Source organism: the organism of the source record quoted next, unplaced genomic scaffold (assembly GCF_019419815.1).
Source record: "Pyrus x bretschneideri cultivar Hongxiangsu unplaced genomic scaffold, Pyrus_bretschneideri_v1 Contig13, whole genome shotgun sequence".
NCBI classification, from domain to species: domain Eukaryota; kingdom Viridiplantae; phylum Streptophyta; class Magnoliopsida; order Rosales; family Rosaceae; genus Pyrus; species Pyrus x bretschneideri.
Window position 1 is genome coordinate 4,540,373 of NW_025999424.1, and position 17,538 is coordinate 4,557,910.

General features: G+C 36.1%; 2 protein-coding genes across 2 annotated transcripts; both read right to left on the minus strand.

Annotated features, from left to right (window-relative positions):
- Window positions 1-354: 354 nt before the first annotated feature.
- On the minus strand, window positions 355-3,278 carry LOC103962701 (S-adenosylmethionine decarboxylase proenzyme). Its single transcript, XM_009375454.3, has 4 exons — window positions 3,047-3,278; window positions 2,858-2,935; window positions 2,037-2,191; window positions 355-1,942 (listed from the first exon to the last, which is right to left on the minus strand). The coding sequence occupies exon 4, from the start codon at window positions 1,762-1,764 to the stop codon at window positions 631-633; it is 1,134 nt and encodes a 377-aa protein (XP_009373729.2). The 5' UTR covers window positions 1,765-1,942; window positions 2,037-2,191; window positions 2,858-2,935; window positions 3,047-3,278; the 3' UTR covers window positions 355-630.
- A 4,539-nt stretch (window positions 3,279-7,817) lies between these two features.
- On the minus strand, window positions 7,818-12,864 carry LOC103962696 (EVI5-like protein). The gene is given in 10 exon segments (XM_048579053.1): window positions 7,818-8,185; window positions 8,311-8,409; window positions 8,500-8,559; window positions 8,653-8,850; window positions 9,652-9,768; window positions 9,850-10,020; window positions 11,016-11,126; window positions 11,128-11,212; window positions 11,350-11,570; window positions 12,462-12,864. Coding segments are annotated over 9 exon segments (1,074 nt in total). The 5' UTR covers window positions 11,490-11,570; window positions 12,462-12,864; the 3' UTR covers window positions 7,818-8,092.
- Between the last annotated feature and the right edge of the window lie 4,674 nt (window positions 12,865-17,538).

The window sequence follows — 17,538 nt, forward strand, 5'->3', positions numbered from 1 at the left end:
AATTTCTACCCAAAACAAGAAGCTTAGTAGCGAGGATGCTTCCTTGAGGAAGAGACAGTTAGTCCTCACCCGTTTATATTCGTTTCGTGTACATCTTATGTTTATCTTCGTTTCATGTTCATGTCAACCCAAAGATCGTCCGTTTTTTAGACCTAAGTCATTTTCGAAACGTATACGTTCATGAATAAATGTACATCACTGAATTTACTATCACCGTGACGTCTCTGGCCATTAATATGATATGATTCACATATGAACATGTGATGATGATGATCCTTTGATTCATATTCTTTTCTAGTTGGAAGAACAAAAGGTGCTAAACCAATGCTACATAAATAGCATAATCCATGGTCATAACACAAAGAAATTATATAGATAATAACATTCATCTTATAGAGGTAAAAAAGTAGATCAACAAAGACTCCTGGCATCCAGGAAGTCCGAGAACGACAACGGATCTCGGCTGCCACCCGAGATCCGGTTTATTGACAATATCAGAAACTAAAACTGCAGCGACACAGCAGGCTGCATATCATAATACTAATACCCTACTATAATTGCAACATAACCCCCCTGTCACATTTGTTTTTTCTTTTATTTATTACTACTAAAAACACGAACAATAGAACGCTAGATCTCGGCCAGATCTATCTCTTCAACTTCCTCGTCCTTCTCGTCCTTCTCGTCCTCGCTCCAGCAGCACTTCAGAATCGACCTTGGAGACTGCGAACCAGAATTATCCTTGACAAAGCTGTGGCAGACGACTGCACCACCCAGGCCTAGACCCTCATAGCTGCTTCCTCCGCAGCAGTATCCCTTTAAGTCCAGAGGGCCCTTAGCATCAAGATCTTCACCTGCGGTGCTGGTGGTGTGCAAGGCTATGGAGAACTCAGCTGGTTTGAAGCAATCCAGAACCCTGTAAAGCAGCTGGGTCAAGTTCACATCATTGAAATTATATCCCACCGTTTCAAAGCTAGCGTAGCTGAAACCGTCTTCTGGTGTCACGTGGATCGTAGAAACTGCATTGCCTTCAATTGAGTTCATGGAGTAACCGCAAGGTTCGAACTCAAAGTCGCATATATCGGATTGTGGGAGGATCTTCCTGATGCCAGATTCTTCTGTCATTCCAGCAGCTGAACTTGCGTCGGATTTGTAAAACACAGAAGCCCTCTTCCTGTCTAGACCGGTCATGCACATCTCCAGAGTGTAGGTTGGGCCTGTGTGGCGTGAACCCCACAATAAGCTTGCCAGCTCCGCCGATGCAGAGTAAATATGCCATTTCTGAGTTTTGTCAGGGCTTCCCATAACATATGCCTTGCTTGCCAAACCAAGCTTTCCAAAATGGCCGTCAAGTACAGCTACCTCCTCCGAAAAGCTACGATGCGGCGAGGGCTGAGCACCAGGAAAGATAAAGCTCCCACGAGAGTACCTCACAGATTTTACAGCTAGAGAGAGGGAGTCAGCCAGCTTGAGGATGGCAGGGATTGATCGAAGCAATTTCGTTGTGCCACAGGTTTTGATGATCACTTTGTAAGGGTACACAAAGAGGCTCGACTCGGATAGAACGTAAGAGTCAAGATCATCATTCGACAGTGAAGAAACAATGGTGCACTCAGCTGGTGTCAGAATCTCATCTATTTGAGCTTTCGATAGAGAACGAAGACCCATGCCTTTAGGGTCAGCAAACAGTCCAGGCTCGAAGAAAGAGACCTCGAGCCTCTTTTCATAGCCTTCAAATCCAATTGCAGAGACCGGTACAGCCATCTCGATTTAAGTAAGCAAATGAGTTGCAGCAGCAGATGAAATGACAAGCGAGGGAACGAGAGAGCGAGAGAAGTAGGGAAAAGAAATAGACTAGAATAACTAGAGTAAGATTGCTGTATTAATGATCGCACGGGGTTATGTTGGGACTTAACACAAGTCAGGATGGCTTCCGAACGCACTGCACACAGAACAATACAGTATAATTTTAGAAGGAAGTCCATACAAAACAATCGAGGAATTACAAGCACCATGAAACACACAGTAAAACTTACGTTAGAGTAAGCAGCTGATCTGAATTTCTTGATTCCACCGTGAGGCCTGACGTCTTCAATGCTGTAACCGAGGGGAGCTTCGTAGAATGATGATTTACTACTACTAGAATCCTTTTTGCCACCCTTTGACTCCATTAGCTCATTCAGTTATTTTCCTACAGAAAGGATTGACCAAAAAGGGATCAAGATCACAAGTAATAACCTTACAAATCCAGGTTAAAGGAGAAATCTATGCAAATTAAATGAGAATCCAACTGCTCATAACAATAAAGAACAATTAGCGTAGACCAACTCTAATAAACCAATTCTGCTAGGAAATTAAATAAAATCATACATCCAAGCACCAAACGGTGCTATAATTATGTACACAAAACAAATCAGTGTTTAAAAAATTAGAATCAAACCAGCATTGTAATTTACCGAACAGGGATAAGGGGTTTATACAAAGCCGAAAAAATATAGTAAGGCAGCAAGATCCCTCAGTGGCAGTAGGCCGTGTCTGAGGAATTCCCAGTCTTGCGGAAGATGGAGTATGCATATGAGATTAAATAAACGACCAAAAATACCGATAATACGCATAGAATCGGCAACTACAATTGCCACCAAACATCGAAAGCGAATAATGCATTCAAGTTCTAAACCAAATCATTACGTTTTCCATGAGAATATAGAATAAACAACCCCAAATCAATGAAATTCAACAACAAAAATAAAACCTTGACCCTAATCAATCAACGAACACAATTTCTTCCTCATATAATCATACCAATAATCAAATCAAACAACGAAATAAACAACCGAGATTAAGGAAACAAACTTACAATTTTTTTTTTTTTTAATAATCCAAACGGAATCTACAATCTCCTTCGAAAAATCCCCTTAAATCTCTATATCAACACCTGAACGCAACAGAAACAAAAAAAAGATCAGATATACATAAAAACGCAAAATTGAATCAGCAAAATCCACAGAATCGAGAACCGAAGGCGAGTAATGGAACCTAATCGTACCTGAAGATTTGAAAAGTGGGACGAAGGAGGCGAAGATTTTAAGGACTCGGCGAAATGCAAACCCTAATTATACCGCACAGAAAACCTAAAACTGACTGAGGTCACGAAAATTTTGGGAGCAGAAAAATCGGTGCTTCGTTGTTTTCGTAAGGGTTGGAAACCCAAGGGACCGTTGCCTTATATCGTCAGAGAGTGCCGTGTGTCGCCACGGAATTTCCCTTTATTTACGGTCATGCCACGCTGTCAATCCGCTTCATGTGGATTTGCTCAAACAACTCGCAACCTCCCGTGATTTTATCATTCGGACGATTCTGCCCTTCCTTGTTTGCGTGGATGGGAAGGTATGGACATTTAGTCGCGGAATCGATGTTTTGAAAAGACTGCGATGCGAAAGCGAAAGCGACGGCGCGAAGAGGTTCGGGAGATTTGAGGGCGGTGATTGGCTGCGGACGAATGCGAGTCGTCGCGACACGTGGTGAAAGGATAAGAAAGTGTGTTTGTGAATTGGCTCCACGTAGTGAGAGAGGGACCAGTGTGACTGCTGTGAGCTGGTTATTTTTGTAGCTTTCGTTCTCGACCCTTCGCGCTTTGTCTTGTATGGCTGCGTGGGCCCGATTCTTACTTTATATCAAAATCAATTGCGATTTAGTCCGTGCGACCTGGACCCCAAAGCAAAAAGAATAGTACTTAGTGCTGCTTTCAAGAATGCTAAAGAAATTCGTTTAAAAGTAAAATTATTCGTAAGTATTTTGACATTTAATGTTTTTTAGTATAATATTTTATAATATTAGTATAAAAATCAACGTTAAACGGTAAGATAGTCGAAAGTACATAGAGAACATTTTCCACCTTACAAGAGTGCCCCCTTGCATTTCTCATCAAAATTTTACGGGTTCATGATATGGATGCCAAGGCCAAGTTTTTGAAAGAATTTGTTTTTGGTCTTTGGCGAATTTGGAAGGTTAGAAACGATATGGTTTTTTTTTTTTTTCGTGGAACGATGTGGAATCCAACGGAGGCTTTGGAGTTGTGGAGGGGGCAGGTGAGTGAGTTTAGGGATGTGATGGTTAAGATTGATAACCAGGGACCGTGGCATCCTGGAAGTATTCCATCGGCAAGGGGCGTGCAGGGAGGTTAGAAGGTCATCTTCAACCGAAGGCTGGTCAGAAGGTTCGTTTTAGCCATCTAGCCCTTCAAGATATTAATATTTTAATAACAGTACATGGTCATATTTGCCTTCGTCTCCAACTGAGAGCCAAAGGGCCATATGACTCTTTTTAGCCCTGTCACAAAAAACCGTCTCCAACCGAGGGCCAAAGGGCCAAACATAATTTATTATTTAAATTTAAAAACTACAACAACTCAAATTCAAATCCAACAACAACTTAAATTTAAAAACGACGAATTAAATTTAAAAACTACAAATTAAATATAAGGGAATGATGAATGAATGATTTAAGTATTTATAGGAAAAAAAATTAGAATTTTTAAGAATTAAAAAAAAAAAGGCCCAAAAAACCTAAAAAAAAAATATTTGAATCCAACGGTAACTGCCACCAGCTAGCCGTTGGATTCAAATTTTAGTTTAAGCATTCATGTCGGTTATAACTGATATGATTGGTGTTTTTTCTGACCAGCACTCCAGCCCTTTGGCCCTTTCAGATTCCGTGGGGCCCTCTCAGATTCCACGAACCCTCTGGCCTAGCCTCGGTTGGAGACGGTTTTTGGGCTATTTTCGGTCATTTGGACCTTTGGTTAAAGATGGCCGAAGAAGCCGGAATTTGGAACTTTGAAAATTAATTGCAATGGTGTTTGGAACTCAAAGACGAGGTTGGGTGGTTTTGGGTGGGTGTTAAGAGACTTTGCTGGGATTTCAAAGCGAGCTAAATTGATTTTTTGTCCTGCCATTGCTGCTGAGTCTGCTGCCGTGAGGGCAGCATTGATGTTTTGTAGAAACAGCGGTTGTACAAAGGTGGAGGTGGAATCTGACTCCCAATCTTGGATTCGTAGGATTATTAGACAGATGGAAAGGGATGCAGTATTAGAAGGGGTGCTGTTTGATATTGAATCTTTAGTTATGCAATTTGATTTTGTTAAGTTTGGGTTCATTCCGCGGGAAGGTAACTTGGCTACTCACGAGATAGCTTCGTTTGCTACCAAGCATGGTGGCGAGTTTCTTTAGGATGAGATTGGTCCGGATTTTTTATTTAATATTCTTGCCGCTGATAAACCTTGTCATTCAGCTTTCATAAATTTCTATCTTTTTGACCAAAAAAAGATAAAAAACTTATTCGGAACATCTCACATGCAATGCAACACCATCCAGTTCAACTCTGTATTCATTTAATTTGGTATTTTAATCAATATAGTTTTTGAAATTAACATAACTCTTTATTATGGTCTTTAACATTTAAAATTGATAAAATTGATTCCTAAATTTTCCATCGTTAATCAATTTAGTTTTTTTTTTTTAATCGTTATTAAATGTTTAATTTTGGAATATAAAGAGGGGCGAATGGTCATCCAATTTTTGTGCCAATGCATGCATCTCTCCTAATATCGTGATTCGGAGGTTAAGCATCTTCTAAATTTCTTTCGTTTCTTGGAAAGCATCTTCTAATTAAACAAATGCATGCAATTAATGCCTACTCACCAACGTAAAAGCAAGTTGAAAAAGTAGTATCACCACCAATGCCAAAGCGTATACACAATTTTAAGTTGGAAAAACTTACATGTGTATCTAATTGTCATTTTAATATTCATGTTTACTCATTTAAATGCTAAGGTGATTCTTTTAAAGTGAGATTCTCTATGAATTATTTGTCACCTAAGGTTTTTGGCACAATATTTATGATGTTAATACGAAAATTGACGTTAAAATATGAAGTGGAAGAGAATCTTTGAAAAGTCACTTTAAAAGAGTCCCATTAACATTTCTTTACCTATTTATATTCTGTCATACTCATGCCATGTTCATGTTTACCTAATTATGTTCATGCTAAATTTGTGCCAAACCACACAAATTTGTGTCAAACCGTACGCTTCTTAGCAAGTAAAGTAATTGAATGCTTGCTTTAAGTCGTGTAACGAGTCGTGGCTAATATTACACTAGGTTGGAGTAGGACATATTCCAACTTCTTTCGAGAAGAGATTCTCTTCGGATCTCTTCCACCAAAGTCACCAGATCAAATAATTCGGAAATTTGAAATTTCATCCCACGATCTAAAATTATTATAACTTTTAAAATTTCAAAACAAGTGGACTGTTGAATGAAATTTTAAAGGTACAGATCACTTGATCCGATAGTTTTGAAGTAACATATTCAGATACGATTTCTTCTCACTTCTTCCCACCTCGAAAGCAGGCTTTGATGCCTCTCGTTCTCTCTCGAGGCAGAAAATGAGGAGGAATCCTGCATGCATGCCAATTGTCAATGGGTGCCGTTAGCATGTGGGTCAAGTAATGCTGTGCAGCTGTGTCTGTCTGTGTATATGAATTCTGAAAACTACTCTTTGGTCTTTTCTGCCACAAGCGCATATTTGGCATCAACTTTGCTTATGCTCGATAAAGAAAGTAAATTATTGTTTTAGGCTTTTAGCTTCTATGATTTAAAAGATTGTGTGTCCCGTCCCGATTGGTATATCTTTTAGGTTTACTCCAACTCTTGAGTAAAACTCACATTTTAAATTCTAAATCTACTCTAATTTGTTCTAATTCTTGAGCCAAATATAAGTTTTAACTCAAAATTTATTTTGGGGCAAGTCGAGGCCAGAATTCCTCCCTAAGTAGTGGGTTGGCCGTCCATACATGTGTATTTTTTTTAGTTTTATGTTTATAAATTCATTGAATCCAATGACTAAGATTTAATATGGTCAAATCCAACGGTTAAAAAAAGTAGATCTAACTGTCCAAATTTAAATTCGACAACTTTAATAATTAAAAGAAAATTGTTCATGTATTTCACATTCAATCATAGTGTTGAGTTTTATAGTGACGATTTAGTGATTTTTTTCTTCTATATTTATTGGAATCTAAATATTTTTAGGTAAAAATGTTCATAAAATTAAATTAGGATAGTCTATATATTTCTATAAGTTACTTTAAGAAAAAAAAAATCCTAAATTCATTCTTTAATCATCTCGAGCTACAAATTTAACCCAGATGGCTTAGAGCAAAAAAAATTGTTTCTGTGTTAAAACTTAAATTTTATGAGTTATAAATTTTAAGTTTTAACTCAAGGGATAAATATGATCTTAGTCTAATCAGAGATATATTTCATTTCCGTCATTGTATGGAGATAAACAGAAGGGGTATTTATTCTTTCTTGTTGTATGGTAGAATTTTTCTTAGTGGGGTGGAAAAATAAAGAAGTGAAATCAACGGCTTAAATCTCTTTAAAGTCGTTTCAAAGAAAATCTAGATTCATTGTAGTTGAGTAGATCAGGGCTTTAATTTGGAAAGTTACGAAATCTACGGATTAGATCACTCAATCAGATTTGATTCGTAATTTCATTTCACTAGATCGATCGGGCTTTAGACTACGGAGCTGCCCTCTTTCACTCTCGGACCGAAGGTCGAATGATGACCCCTAGACTGAGGCCTCATATATTTCAAAATAATCCCGCTCCTTTGTACCGGCCTCGTGCCAAAGGCTTGACAAAAACTCAAAAGCACGGCCTAGCTACGTAGAAGGCCGGTACATAGGAGCCGGGACCCAAAAATCCTTGCAAACATCGTCAGTAAAATTTAAAACAGGAGTTCATGTGGATGATGGAATAGCTGCAGCCAAGATTAATGCAAGAATTACAAGATTTATACACTTCCTTTAGGTTTTCTCATCTTAATATACGTTAACAAATCTTCACATCTAACAACGTTTGAGCTTGTAACATGAATAGGGGAGTTCATAAACAAGGACGCAACTATCAAACAACGATCGATGCCAAGTTGTCAATGATACATTCTTCTGGACAATAGCTGCAATGCCGGAAAGATGATGAATGACATGTTAATTTATATGGCGCTCCGATGAGATGAGCACAACCTTCATTCCAACCGCTTCTCACTCTCTGGCAACTGACCTCCCTTTCCATTCTTCTTCTCGTACTCCTGCCTCGTTTCCTCCAAACCCCTTGATACCTAGTGAGATCATCGAAAGACATTTGAGTGTGAATGATGCAGCAAATTACAATATTGGAACTTCAACCATCAACGAAACAAGAAATTATGATGATAGAAGCAACGAAATGGATATGGAGAAAAACCTTGATTGAGTAAGCCAATGGAAGTAAAGTATCCGGATTCATTGCATTGTCAGGGAAGTTACGCAAAGCATGAATAAGTTTCTCGAAGGGTAATTTTATCTGTCAAAAACAAGCAGGAAAACAGAGTATGAGAAGGCAATAGTTCTAGTTATCATGGTGCGGAGCAGACAGCCGTCCTGATGCACTCACCAAGTCGTCGTGGCAATACTTTAATAAGGCTAAACCAACTTTGAAAACGATTCTAACACCCTGTGAAAAATACAAACTGATTTATTTTAGAATAGACTCCAACCACCAATTGTAATTCGAAAGAGAGGATGCAAGACATTAAAAATCACTAACCTCGTAGAGAAAGACATCCCAAATTCGAAGAGCCAAATGGAACGGGAAAGAGTAGGAGAAAACGGTTATGAACCACTGGCTTGCATACATGCTTGGATTTATCATTTCTTGAGTAAAATGCTCTCCCAGCTTTGGCAAGTGCTCCTTTACTAACTGGTCAAACTGAAAAAGGTATTGTTGTACCAGTGGTAGCCCTACCTACATGACAAGCATAAACTAACATTTCTAAGAGCACCGAAGCCATTTTATCCTTTTCTCGGCCTTCAATATAACAAACGAACAAACTAGGGATAACCCATATAGATAAGAATGAAAGTGAACAAGGTGATCAAAACCACAAATAGATATGAGGCATACTTAAGACAACAACAAAAACATCATAACAGAATTAGAGCTCCAGAAAGCTCAGAAAGCCACCAAATAATATAAGAAAATCCTTCACGTAAAACAAAGGTGTAGGCACTGGAAACAACAGATAAAGTATAACGAAGGTGTAGGCTCTATGCTCAGATTGCGTGTCCCTTGAAAAGAAAGAAAAACATGGATAAAACTTTAATTTGCATGAAGAGAAACCAATGCGCTTTGCAAGTAGCCTAGAAGACAAAAATAAATTATAATAAAAGATAAAATAAAGGCCCGCCACCCTAGAGCATAAGGTTATAGTTTCGAAACCTAGTATATATTACAACATACTGAGTTAACAACAATTAATCCTTCTAGCAATATACTCCTTCCGAAACTCGCAAGTTTACGTTAAAGTCTCACCCCAATTAATTGTAATTTACCACCTAAATCAATTTGACCAATTGCTTTATCTGATAACATCAGTTTCTTTTGTTTTTGCTGTTGCTTTTGACTATAGAAAATGGACCAGATGATAAAATAGCAGCTCTAACATTCTTCTTTTTAGGTAAAGTAATGGCGGGCCTGATTACATCTAATTAGTCTACAAACCGCCAAAGATAAGATCAAGATGTTCATATAGAGTAAGAGCTATACCTGATATAAACCTTCCATTGGTGCATGAACTGCTCCTTTTAGTAACGCAACTAATAACCAAAATGCATCCTCTTCACTCATATAAAGAAGTAAAAGACCAGCCAGAAATCCCATTCCCTGCATTCTTTTAACCATTTAAAATTATCCAGTGTCTGACATAAACTAAGTGCAAGAGCAAACAAAAAGACAGTGTCAAACCTGAACATATCCAACTTCTCTGTCAAAGACAGAGTATGCCTTCAAAACATTGTAGAGGGACCTTTGACCAGGGCCGTGTCTCTGCTGGAAGAAAACATGTGAAGGGAAGGTTCGCGAAATATCTCGAATTATATCCAGCTCTGAAGCTGACGTCTCATAAATCACTAATTGCTGCAACAACCACACCACTTCTTAGTTTAATACTATGGGTGAGTGTACACAAAGAAAGAAGAGCATAAGATGATAGACCAACTTGGGATGCAAAAAGAATAATCACAAATAAGGAAGAGCAGTGTAATTAAATTTGTCTAGCCACAATCAACCTCACCTAAATAATCCCAGACCACGTAGTTATCCATTTTCTACACTAACGACTCAAACGGTATATCTTTAAATTCAACTAACATGAACCCAGCTAATGCATGAAGTGCTCAAGGTGGAAAGATCTTAAGCCTATTGCTTGAACATTGACTTTTGGCATTACTTTTCAGTGCTGGTCAACATCAAACCATGTCAAAGACTGGCAGCAGGTTTGGAACACTGTAAGATAGGAATGATAACTTCGGAAGTATTTTTTCTACAACCCTTTGCTACATTTTAACTAGCAACACCACCAGGTACGCATCAAGGTAAACTCAGTTCATAATCTATATAAAAAAATTTCGCTTCAGAAAATTGTGATTCTCCAACTGGAGCCCACTTAGAAAAAGGTTTAACATAAGGTTTGGTTCATAGCTCATATTAGAGATGAATCTGCATAAAACATTTTACTTTGCCAAAGTGCCATGTCAAACTTCTGTAATTCGCTAGGATTTTGGCAGCGGTGGTCTTCATTATAAACTGCTAAAGCATTTAGCTTTTCATTAAAGAACAGCATTTTAATATATTTTCCAACCCCAGATTTACCAGATGGTTCAGATGAAGCCACATAACATTTATTATGCGTTTCAAATGATTGACTATGTCATCCCCAGTGAACCATCTGATTTGGTACACAGTACCTTCTGTCATGGGTTGATATTTAATATAATACTAAAGCGTAAGTATTCTATAGCAGAAGTAAACAAAAAGGGGGGATCCTTCCCTTATGAGCAAAACAGAGAATCATTTCTTGCAAACTCATAAAGCAATGACATAAAGATATAACTACTGATAATAATATGTACCTCGTAAACCCCAGGGTTCATCAGCAACAGATCCCGACTTCCAGAGATCAACTGCCAAACGAGACCTCTTAAACAATCAGGAATTCCTTTCCTTATTCTCCTTTTAACAACAGTGAGGTTTTCTCCTAATATAATGTTTCCAATCACTCCCTCCCACCCCAATCATCTTCCTCCATTTTCTAACTCTTCTTTCCTCTCTGAAAAAGGTGAAGAGCCACGATATACGATTAGCTTGAATGAAATGTTAATTTGCTCGAATCTCATATTCATTAAGTGAACTTTTTATGACCAAATACAAATGGTAAAGCAGAAAACAATATATTGGTAAGCTTACCTATCATATTCAAAGGCTGACCTGCTCTTGGTTAAACCTTCAGGTGAAATTTCTGGCTTTAAGAAGCCAAATCTGTCCAATCTCAGTGGAGGAACTGGACCTGGCTCATGGTCATCATCTTCTTCTAGTTTGTTTTCCATTCCACTATCTCAAAGAATCTCTTGCACGCCACATTGCATTGTTTCCTTGATCAATTTCGTGGACCAAATAGACCGGCAACACTGAAAGAGGTGAAATGAAGGAAAAATGATACTGCTTACAATCACAAAAATCTACCACAAATACACGAATACAAGCAAACCCACTCCATAAACATTAAAAAGCATACCAACGAAAACTTGTGGTAGGCCTTTAGCCATTAATATAACAGCAACCTATTGCTGTCGAATTGCTAAGAAGACTCGCAAGTTAGACGGCTCTAAAAGTATCAACTGAAAATAATCTATCGAACCATTTGGCAGATAACTTCCATTAGTAAACAAATATGACATACCCTTTAGCTTTTAAATATGGTACAACAGCTGAAGAGACAACAATGTATATGGACAGAAACTGGGTAGCATATCAGGAGAAACAACAAAGACGCGCACATAAGAAGATGATCTAGCAAATGATACCACAATACAACAAGAGGAATATTATCACCCCATCGAACAATCACAACACAAGTTTGCTCCCAACCTATCATTTAACATATAATCCAAACGAGTCTGTTAGGTTTCTAAAGATTTATGGTGACCCACCCTTGAATATAATATAAGGGTGGAGATAAAAGCACTAAATGCATATTCATTTATTCTCCAGCCTTGATATTAAATCCAAAGGTGCGTGACCATACATTCCTTGGTCACTTGGTGACAAAGAGACCATTCTGAAATCCAAGCACAACAAAAATCTCATCTGGACAAACAAAAGCATACCCAATACCAGGAAAATAAATCAAATTCAGAACCAAACCAAAACAAAAACAAATCAGATGGGCAGAGTGGAAGATAATCAAACATCCACCAATCTCCATAGAACCACCAATCTCTAAACGCAATGAGGAAAAAAAAAAAATCAAAAACCCAAATCGAAACCACAGTCAAAAGCAGGAAAAATTGAATACCCACCTGGGAAATTGGATAAATTTGATGGGTTTTCTTCTGCTCGTTCTTCTGCTCGTTAAAGTTGCTTCCTTTTCTCTCAAATGGCGGCTGTTTCTTCAGCTGCTTCCAATCAATGAGATTCAGACAGAGGAGGGTCTAAGAATGGTAGTTTGTGTCATCCACCAAAACCAAATGGAGCTTTACGCGTGTTTGCATTGTGAGCGAAAGAGTGCGTCCTCTCTTTCTCTCTCTCTCTCTCTCTCACTAGGATCAAAATATCATCGGATACGATTGACTGATATTTCTACATCCACCATAAATTCAGGAAGTATTGATGCCTCGGCGTCAACGGACTGTGACGCACACGGAACCGACTTGAACGACGCCGTTTAGTGAACCTGAAGCGCGATGGCGGCGTTTTGGAGTCCTCGCTTAATGGCAAACCAACGACAACAGAACGCGTGGTTTGTTAGATATCACCCGACATCAATATATCCGTCGTTTGTTGGCAGCTGCCCCGGTTTCGAAATGATTTTGCGATGTTTTTTGAATGATTTATTGGAAGATTATTTCTTGTTAGCATTATAGTTTCGTACTAATGTAAAATTCATCGTTTTACTTCGAACTTATTTGATAAATTAGACTAATAACATTAATTAAATAAAATGACAAGAATGTAAGTTTGCAGCTCAGTTAATAAAAAACTTTCACCTCATCCTTTCTAGCTCCCGAGTTCAATCCAACCTTCATGGGCATGTGTAAATTGAAAGAAACCTATAGGATGAAAATGTAAGAACACAAACCCTTAGGATGAAAGTGAATATCATACTAAAATATGGGGACTACTAGTCCAACTTAGTAAAAAAAAAAAAAAAAAAAAAAATCCTTGCACAGCCATACCCAAAGGTAGCGACCAAAAGTACCAATCACAGCACATAACATGTAATAATATAGGGGTTATCGTGAAGTTTGCGCCACCTTTAATATTTTCGTCTCAATTTCATATCTAAAATTACAATTTGGTCCAAAAAAACTAATCTGACTGTTAAGTCCTTCATTATAAAATGACATGGCAGACCTTTAGCCCCAACAAAAAATTTAAAATTAATCAAAAATGTTTTTCTATACAAAGAAAAAACATAAATATTGAAAAGTTAAAAATTATCACTCTTTCTTTTCCCCATTATAATGGAGACCTTGTTTTGGACTTCAAAATCGTACTAATGTGGAATCCATCATTTTATTTTGAACTTATTTGATAAATTGGACTAATAACGTTAATTAAATAAAATTACCAGAGTGTAAGATTTGTAGCTCATATAATTAAAAACATTCACTTCATCTTTTCTAGCTCCCGGATTCAATTCTACTTTCATGGGCGTGTGTAAATTGAAAAAAAAAAAAAAAAAAAAAAACTATAGGATGAAAATGTAAGAAAACAAACCCTTAGGATGAAAGTGAATATCATACTAAAATATGGGGACTACTAGTCCAACTTAGTAAAAAAAAGTTGAATCTTGTGCAGCCATACCCAAAGGTAGAGAAACAAAAGAACCAATCACAGCACATAACATGTAATAATATAGGGGTTATCGTGAAGTTTACACCACCCTTAATATTTTCGTCTCAATTTCATATCTAAAATTACGATTTGCTCCAAAAAACTAATATAATTGTTAAGTCCTTCATTGTAAAATGACATGGCAAACCTTTGGCCCCAACAAAAAATTTAAAATTAATCAAAAATGTTTTTCTATACAAAGAAAAAAACATAAATATTGAAAAGTTAAAAATTAAATATAAGAGAAAAATAGTTTCTCTACCACTCTTATAAATATTGAAAAATTAAAAATTAAAATATAAGAAAAAATATTTTCTCTACCACTCTCATTCTCTCACGTGCAACCTCGTGCACGTCATCCGCACCACCAAACTCTCCCCCACCCCACACCAACCCGACCCACTCCAAATCTGCACCAACGCAACCTCCTTTTATCTTTAAGCCGGTGGGTACACCTCTTACCTGCGTCCATCTGCGCGACGAACATGTTTGTGAAGTTCATCTCCGTCATGTTGTAAAAAACGTTGCATTTGGCTTGAACATCTTGTAGCCGAGTGTTGGGTACAAATCTAAAGCGGGTATGTATTGATTAGAAATGGGAATTGGATTTGGTAGTGGAATTTGAGAATCGAAGTGACAACGACTTGGTCGTAGCTAGTCTGAAATCAACATTGGCTTAGTGTGTGCATGGGGCGAGTATGCCTATAGAGTGAGGTGTTCAGATCAAATGGTGGAGATATTAACGACTTTAGAGTTGATGACAGATGTTGTGCTGACTTTCTTAAAAAAAAACGAATGAGAGGAGGGTAAAAAGACCTGGCAATTTATTACACGACCCGTTAACACGACACGTAAACGACACGAAAATAACGGGTTTCGGATCAACACGATAACTAATCGGGTCATTATCGGGTCACACGATAATAACCCGTTAATAACGGGTTCTTAACAGGTTTACACGAAAGTGACACGCGGGTAACCTGTTTCGACACGATAAGAAAATTGCTATTTTGATGATTTTAATTTTTTAAACTACTAAAAAAAAACTTACTATAAAATGCAATAGATATAATGAATATGTATATATTGTTTATTAATTATTATTCTATTATTATTTTATATAAATTTTAAATTTTAAGTTTTATTTATTTATTTATTTTTATAATATATTATAGGCAAAGATTGAGATTAAAAATCATAAAACACATTAAAAATAAAAATATCAAGTAATTTAAAAATACCAAAAACATAAAAAAAATATAATAATTAATTTCCCGCCTAATATTTCAAGAGTTTCATCCATTTCCCACCTAATGTTTGGGAAATTTTGCAACCTATATCCATCCATTTCCCGCCTAATGTTTAACCCAAAGAAAAAAAGTAACCAGCTTTTTTTTTTTTTTTTTTTTTATCTCTTATAACATTTTAACTTGAATAAAAATAAAATACATAATAAAAAAACATAAATGTAATTTTATTATTAAATATCATCACATACTAATTGAAACATAGTCTAATTAACACTTAAAATATATAAATAATTAATATATTTATTCCAAGTCATCAAAACGATAAGATTCACTAACGCTTAAAGTTTATTTATACTTTCATTAAGTATAACATCAATGCGTATCCCATCAAAATGATGAAAGTATGAATAAACTCTTAAGTGTTAGTGAATTTATCGTTTTGACGGGATAAGTATCCTACAAAACTAATTTCAACAATCCAACCGTCAAACTTGTTTATACATGCTTCGAGATCGCATACTCCAAAAATTGCAAAAAACAAACATTCAGAGATGAAGTAATGAGACAAAACTTTTCAATGGTTGTAAACGAAAAATCACGATTTAACGGTTATTTTAACTCCGATTTTGATGACTTTTTACAGCTACACTCCTTGACCTTATATGAATACAATGAATGAATTCGATCTTCAATTTAAAATATTTACACTAGTGTATACCACAAATCTTATGTTATACTTAATGAAAGTATAAATAAACTCTTAAGTGTTAGTTAATGTATCGTTTTGATGGGATACGCATCCTATGAAACTAATTTCAATGATCCAACCGTTAAATTTGTTTATACATGATTCGAGATCACATACACCAAAAATTGCAAAAAAAAAACATTCAGAGATCAAGTAACGAGACAAAACTTTTCGACGGTTATAAACGAAAAATCACGATTTAACGGTTATTATAACTCCGATTTTGATGATATTTTACAGGTACACTCCTTGACCTTATATAAATACAATGAATGAATTCGATCTTCAATTTAAAATATTTACACTAGTGGATACCACAAAATCTTATGTTATACTTGATGAAAGTATAAATAAACTCTTAAGTGTTAGTGAATCTATTGTTTTGATGGGATACACATCTTAGAAACTAATTTCAACGATCCAACCGTCAAACTTGTTTATATATGCTTCAAGATCGCATACGCCAAAAATTGCAAAAAACAAACATTCAGAGATCAAATAATAAGACAAAACTTTTCGACGGTTATAAACAAAAAATCACGATTTAACGGTTATTTTAACTCCGATTTTGATGATTTTTTACAACTATACTCCTTGAACCTAAACAAATACAATGAATGGATTCGATCTTCAATTTAAAATATTTACACTAGTGGATACCACAAAATCTTATGTTATACTTGATGAAGGTATAAATAAACTCTTAAGTGTTAGTGAATCTATCGTTTTGATGTGATATGCATCCTATGAAACTAATTTCAATGATCCAACCGTCAAACTTGTTTATATAAGCTTCGAGATCGCATACGCCAAAAATTGCAAAAAACAAACATTCAGAGATCAAGTAATGAGACAAAACGTTTTGATGGTTATAAACGAAAAATCACGATTTAACAGTTATTGTAACTCCGATTTTGATGATTTTTTACAGCTACACTCCTTGACCCTAAATGAATACAATGAATGAATTCGATCTTCAATTTAAAATATTTACACTAGTGGATACCACAAAATCTTATGTTATACTTGATGAAAGTATAAATAAATTCTTAAGTGTTAGTGAATCTATCGTTTTGATGGGATACGCATCCTACGAAACTAATTTCAACGATCCAACCGTCAAACTTATTTATATATGCTTCAAGATCGTATACGCCAAAAATTGCAAAAAAAAAAACATTTAGAGATCAAGTAACGAGACAAAACTTTTCGATGGTTATAAACGAAAAATTACGATTTAACGGTTATTTTAACTCCGATTTTGATGCTTTTTTACAGCTACACTCATTGACCCTATATGAATACAATGAATGAATTCGATCTTCAATTTAAATTATTTACACTAGTGGATACCATAAAATCTTATGTTATACTTGATGAAAGTATAAATAAGTGTAGATTTTTAAAAATCTCATGAACAATGTTATTATTTAGTGAAAATTAATAATATAATGTGATATATCACACGTAATTAAAACTTACAACTTCTTAGGGGTCTCCAAATTATGTATATATTATTTAGGATATGTTTTACTTTTTTTG